The following is a 6,766-nucleotide window of genomic DNA, read 5'->3' as shown; positions in this document are numbered from 1 at the left end:
ATTCGAGAGGGAGAGAGAAGAAGCTTCGAGAGGCGATGGTGATTATTTTTCTTCGATCCACCCTCAGATTTGCATCATCGGGATTTAGGGCAAAAAGGCAATGGTGATTTAGCTGGTGAGACGAGTGCAGATTCGAGAGGGAGAGATGAGAAGCTTCGAGCGATTCAGTAATGGAGTTAGGGTTAGAGAGAGCGGCGGGATTGAAGAGAGAGAGAGCAGAGGTAGAATTAGGGTTCTCAGAGAGAGCGGCGGAATTGAAAGAGGGAGCAAAAAAATGAAATAAATTTTGAGGTCCAAAATTGAGGTCCGAATTATTTGACTTAATTAAGTATAATTAGCGAATATTTTAATGCTTAACTGCCCCCTGATTTTTTCCAAAAAAGGAAATGTGTCATGTAGGTTGGGACAGCCCAAAAAGGAATACGTGTCATGAATAATGGGACGGAGGGAGTAAATGATAACGACTGATCCATCATCCATATAACTTTTTCCATTGAAGTTATTATACAATTAACCATGCACGATTTTATTATAATTAAATTCTTTATGTATAATTAAGTACTATACATGTTATCAACAGAGCCTGATAAATTCATTTTTGAACCTAAACCAACTTAATAATATTGAAAAAATATAGTTTTTTTTTGTTCTATATAACTTGATGAATATTATATGAATATTACATTTTGTGTCTAACTATCATCATTACATGCTATGTATATACATCTTTGATGTCATGATTGTCATCTAACATAACATGCATATCGATCCCCACTTAATTATTATATATAATAAAATTAATATGATATGTGTGAGAAAAATATATACCCAAAAATAGGGAGTTATGAGTTGTATTTTTGTTTTTAGGGAATTAGAAGATTTGGTTTGGTTAATAAGGACCGTGCAAATTTGGCGAAATTGAGACCCCTGAAAGCGCCTGGTAAATCTGAACGATTGTTATCCTTTGAATAAAAACAAATCATGATTGTTTATTGATGTTTTTATAGTTTAGATCATATTTTGGTTTTGGCATCGATCGAGAGAGAGTCTGATTTTTTGAGCCCAGCCTCTCTCTGCATCCATCTTTGGTCCCTCAGCCTCGTATCCAAAAGGGACAAAGATGGGTGCCTGCTGCTCGTGCCATCGAGTTAGCAGATTCGAAGGCTCCTCCGTCGAGGAAGAAGCCAAGCCTCGTGACATCATCGATGACGATAACATCGTCTTAACCGGCGAGGGCGGCGCTCGTGTCCGCCTTCAGGGTTCCTCTAAATACGTCGCCATGCACACCCAGCAAGGCAAGAAGGGCTACAATCAAGATGCCATGACCGTTTGGGAGGTACTATATATTCTCTTTATATTTCTAAATCCTTTTTCATTTTCATCCTTAATTCTTTCCCATTTTGGGCCTTCAGAATTTTTCAGGTGAAAAGGACGCCGTCCTATGCTCCATTTTTGACGGCCACGGCCCTAACGGCCACATGGTTTCGCGCTACGTCCGCGATTATCTGCCGGCCAAAGTCACCAAACATTACGAGCAATCAACGTCTTACAAGATGGATCAAGATTGCGATCTCAACGATGAATCCAACCCATATTTCATGTTCTGGAAAGATAGAATGGTGAGGTGCTTCCATGAAATGGACGAGGAGCTCGAGTCAGATGCTCCTGTTGATAGCTATTCCAGCGGCACCACATCAGTGACGGTTCTTAAAAAGGTATAAGTAATCTATATTTGTTTGACCAAACGGAACACAAATTGATGGAATTGATTCATAGGGTCGGGACTTGGTGGTTGCAAACTTAGGCGACTCGCGCGCCGTCCTCTGCACAAGGGATTCCAACAATGAAATTGTTGCTCAACAACTCACAGTTGATCTCAAACCTAATCTTCCAGGTCAATCTCCAATCTTATATATCCAACCATCCAAAATCAGTGTTGTTCTTAATTAATTTGATTCATCAGCTGAAAAGGCTCGAATAACAAGCCGTAGAGGCAGAGTTTTGCCAATGAAGGAAGAGCCAAATGTGCACAGAATATGGATGCCTGATCAAGATTGCCCTGGGCTGGCCATGGCCAGAGCTTTCGGAGATTTTTGCTTAAAAGACTATGGCCTCATCTCCACCCCCGAAGTCACCTACCGTAGGCTCACCGACCGCGACGAGTTTGTCGTCTTGGCCACTGACGGGGTAACATAACACATCGCATCACAAACATTCTCTCATCTATTCTATTCTATTCCCATAAATAAATAAATAAATAATATGAAATGATCATCGTACCAGATATGGGACGTGCTATCAAACTCGGACGTGATCAAGATCGTGGCGTCGGCGAGAAAGCGGTCGATGGCGGCTAAAATGCTGATCGACGAAGCGCAGAGGGCGTGGCGGTACAAGTTCCCGTGCGCCAAAACGGACGACTGCGCCGCCATCTGCTTGTTCTTCAAGCGGCCGCGGCCGCTGCTTACAAAGTCTATATCGCAAGTGACTCAACTGAGCATCAACTACAAAGAGCCGCACGTGGGCAACGCTCACGACCACGAACTGGAGACGGTGCTGAACTGCGACATGAACGAGGATGCGGAGAAAGGCGGCGATAATAATCGGCAGAGGAGGAGAAGGCCGTCCAGGAAAATTGAGTTCGTTGGGCAGTGAGACCCCTCCGTGTTTTGATTATTTTGTTGTATATTGTTTCTTCTCACAGCGTGGGAGTAGTACGAGGTAGCATTAGTCAAATACCATAAAAGAGTATATTTACCCTCAATAATATATTTTGTTTTTGGCTAATTTCACATTAATAAGAATCTCAATTTTGAACTATTCTACTGCTTCTCAGTGTGTGGATGTTTTTTTTTTCTTTGGATTGAAGATATGCTAATAGATAACATTACGTAGATAATGATTTGGTATGAGTGACTATGAGAATACTGTAAACAAATCAAATCGCTCACAAGATTTCGAGGTTGGCTCCAAACTCGCATCTTGACTCAAATTGTATAAATGACACATTCGGTTATACAAATGACACTACCTGTGATTGACACTATTCTGTTATACAAATGACACTATAACATTGTAAATGATAGTGTATAATTGACATTATTCAGAAATATAAATGACACTTCATGTAATTGACACTATAATATTGTAAATGACACTATAATATTTTAAATAACATTATAAGATTGAAAATGACACTATAACATTTTAAAAAATTACAGTATCATTTATATAATTGAATAGTGTCAATTATAAGCAGTGTCATTTGTATAGCCGAATAATGTCATTTACACGATTTGGATCAGGATGCGAGTTTAGATTAACATGCGGATCAGGATCTGGGTACGAGTCAACCCGAGTGTATAAGAGATTTTGTGATTAATCAAACTTGAGCATAGCGGTACTCAGCACGGCTCGATTGTGTTGCACCTCTAATCATAATAAAAATATATTTTGTAGTCAATTTGTATTTTTTGAAATAACTCATAAGTAATTTACAGTGACATGCATGTACTTTAAAAAATACGTGAAATTCATGGAACTCACTGTTTGAATTGACTTTTGTTGTAGGTTTAGGGTATAGATTAAGGTTTGTTTAATCATAATTAGAGTGACACAAAGTCCGATTTTCTCTCTTGTTAATACTAGCATGATTTAATTAAGTGATGTGATTTCGATGTATAAAACTACTATGCTTACTCCGCAATTTTCAAAGAGTTTAACAAAATTGCAACAACATAAGTATAAAAATATCAACATCACAAATATTTCTATACTTAGAATAAACGTACGACAAACATCACAACTCTATACTATATAAAATTTGAGGGTAGAAACCCTCAAACAAGTCGGAGATGCCGGAAAACTTCAAAGTACGATACATGGCCATAAGTTTTAGTCTGGTCTCCAAGTCGACCATAACTAAACTAGAAAATAATAAAATATAATAAGTTCATACATAAACCAGCCAAGGGCACAACACGCCTGGTGAAGCATGGTTAAACGGAGACGAATTTTATCGGAGAATTACTGTAAAACTACGAATTATACCTAGTGTTTGCTTGAAGGTCGAGAGAGAAAAGTAGGATTGAGAGCTCGAGAGAGAAATACTGTAGTATTGCAAGAGTGAAGATAACGTAACGTTACAAAGAGCACGTAGGCCACTATTTATATATTACACGTAAAGGGTAAAAGAGTAAATTCATCATTGGAGCATGCGCCTTGCGTGGTCAGGGGCAAAATAGTAAAATTGAACTTACGCGGGAGATTTTCCCGCATTTCTGGTGATTCCTCTGGCGAAGACCGTTCCCCTAGCGAGAGCGGCTTCTCTGGTGTAGGTTGTTCCTCTGGCATAGCCCATTTCTTTGATGTATTCATTCCATCACTGACCCATTTCTCTGACTTATATCATTTCTCTGCTCTGCACATATTACTCCTCATCAACTACTCCCCCCTCTGGTCTGACTAGTTTGCTCTGGAGCAGAGTAACCTAGTCAGAGTAATCACCCGCGTGGCTGACGTCACCCGCATTAACTGCCCGTCCCCTCACAGTGTACTTTCCCGTATTTCGAGGTTACTTTTTACTCTTCGCGTCTGTTCGTCTTCCCGTAGAAATTCTTGGCCGTTGATTATTTCCCTGAGGCCACGTGTCATTAATCCCGCGTGTTGGTAGTTGCCCGCGTACGTTTTACTTAGCCGATTCGAATTTTTACTTTCCACTATTCATCTTCTCCTGTTTTTCCCGAATCTCTTCGACTGCGATTTCCGGCGATCCTCTCCCTGTTCCGGCGTATTTCCTGCGACCTTTCCGTGCCAGTCTTTACCGTCGATCTTTCTTTGACTTAGGTAACTCGCGTTATTCTCCTCTCCCGATATTTGTGTTTAATGTAGAGTGATTTTGAGATTTGTTGGTGCTCTGATTGAGCGTGAAGACCCTAGGACTTTTTAGATTTTTTCGATAATGGCCTCCTTGGTGCCGAGAAGGACGCCGCGATCAGGGAATAGGTTCAAGGGCTGTTGGATGCCGGGCATATTGAGGAAGTCCAATACCCAGAATGGATATCAAATGCTGTGATGGTAGCAAAAAAGATGAACACTTGGCGGATGTGTGTGGACTATAGAGATTTGAATGCTGCTTGCCCAAAGGACCACTATCCTCTGCCGAGGATTGATCAGTTAGTTGACTCTACCTCCGGTTGCGCGCTCTTGTCAATGATGGATGCGTACCAGGGTTATCACCAAGTGAAAATGCATAGAGGGGACATTGCTAAAACAACTTTCGCCGTCTGTTGTGGAGTTTATGGTTGGAAGAGCATGCCATTTGGGTTAAAGAATGCAGGGGCCACGTACCAAAGAATGATGGAGAAAATCTTTAAAGAGCAACTTTCAAGGAACATATCAGTATATGTTGACGACATGTTGGTGCGGAGTGTCAGAGTGGAGGATCATGTCTCTGACCTGGAGGAGGTCTTCACAGTCATTAGAAACAATCGGCTCATGCTGAACCCAGCAAAGTGCACTTTTGGAGTCACCACAGGGAAATTCTTGGGCTACAAAGTTACTCCCGCAGGGATCGAAGTCAATACAGAGAAAGTCAAAGCTATCATGGAAATGACACCACCCAGAGGGATAAAGGAGGTACATACTCTGAACGGGCGTATCACTGCTCTGAGCAGGTTTATCTCGCGATCGGCAGAGCGCAGCATGCCGTTCTTCAAAATCTTAAGGAAAGGGACCAAATTTCTATGGACAGTGGAATGTCGAGCAGCATTTGAGGATCTCAAAGTATATTTGGCAAAGCTCCTAACTCTGACCAAGCCAGTCCCGGGAGAAACGTTGTATCTATACATAGCGGTGGGAGAAGAATCGGTTAGCTCTGTGCTTATCCGAGAAGAGGGAAATCACTAGAGGCCAATCTACTTTGTCAGCAGAATCATCCAGGGCCCCGAGTTAAACTACATTGAGATTGAAAAGGCTGCTCTGGCAATCATGGTCACAGCCCGAAAGTTGAGGCCTTATTTCTTATCACATCGGGTAGTGGTGCGCACTGCTCTACCTTTCAGACAAGTGTTGGGGCGACCAGATTTATCAGGGAGAATGGTCAAGTGGGCCGTGGAGCTGGGGGAGTACGATGTAGAGTATGAGCCGAGAATGGCAATCAAAGCACAAGCTCTGGCGGATTTCATTCAAGAAACCACTCGCCGTCCTATGCAAGAATTTTGGATCGCCTTTGTTGATGGGTCAGTTACAAAGGAACGGTGTGGAATTGGGGTGTACATCATCTCACCAGGATATGGGATATATCAATTTGCTATCAAATTCACTTGCCGGATGTCCAACAACGAAGCCGAGTATGAAGCTGTGGTCAAAGGAGCGCACATTCTGTCAGAGCTGAAGGCCGAATGTGTTATCATCAGAACCGATTCCCAGTTAGTGGCTCAACAACTGTCGGGGGCTTATCATGTCAGGGACCAGCGGATGAAAGCATACCACTGCAAAATCAACGAAATGAAACAAAAATTCATGGAGTTCAAAATCGAGCAGATTTCCCGATAAGAGAACACAAAAGCCGACTTACTGGCGCGCATGGCCAGCGCGGTGGAACAGACATGGAATGATGAGATCATATTGCTCTGTGATACCAGAGAAATGGGGACTTCACAGGTTTTCTCAATAGAAATCAGGGATGACTGGCGGGCCCCAATCATATACTTTCTTAAGACAGGGGAACGCTTGAGCAAAGAATCCAATCAGAGGGCTCGCTATG

At 42.0% G+C, this 6,766-nt stretch overlaps 1 protein-coding gene across 1 annotated transcript; it reads left to right on the top strand.

Moving 5' to 3' along the window:
* Window positions 1–851: 851 nt before the first annotated feature.
* LOC131016435 (probable protein phosphatase 2C 65) lies at window positions 852–2,820 on the top strand. The gene is made up of 5 exons (XM_057945128.1): window positions 852–1,336; window positions 1,413–1,715; window positions 1,777–1,894; window positions 1,964–2,187; window positions 2,284–2,820. The coding sequence occupies exons 1-5, from the start codon at window positions 1,121–1,123 to the stop codon at window positions 2,653–2,655; spliced, it is 1,233 nt and encodes a 410-aa protein (XP_057801111.1). The 5' UTR covers window positions 852–1,120; the 3' UTR covers window positions 2,656–2,820.
* Window positions 2,821–6,766: the final 3,946 nt, after the last annotated feature.

Source organism: Salvia miltiorrhiza, chromosome 3 (assembly GCF_028751815.1).
Source record: "Salvia miltiorrhiza cultivar Shanhuang (shh) chromosome 3, IMPLAD_Smil_shh, whole genome shotgun sequence".
Lineage (NCBI taxonomy): Eukaryota > Viridiplantae > Streptophyta > Magnoliopsida > Lamiales > Lamiaceae > Salvia > Salvia miltiorrhiza.
Note: the sequence above shows the minus strand (reverse complement) of the source record. Positions and strands in the feature narration are given on the sequence as shown.

Bases quoted from the DNA above. Each gene is read 5' to 3' on its own strand.
- LOC131016435 (XM_057945128.1), top strand. From the start codon at position 1,121: ATGGGTGCCTGCTGCTCGTGCCATCGAGTTAGCAGATTCGAAGGCTCC. The intron at 1,895-1,963 runs GTCAATCTCCAA...TTGATTCATCAG, and splicing joins TCTCAAACCTAATCTTCCAG to CTGAAAAGGCTCGAATAACA. The intron at 2,188-2,283 runs GTAACATAACAC...TCATCGTACCAG, and splicing joins TCGTCTTGGCCACTGACGGG to ATATGGGACGTGCTATCAAA.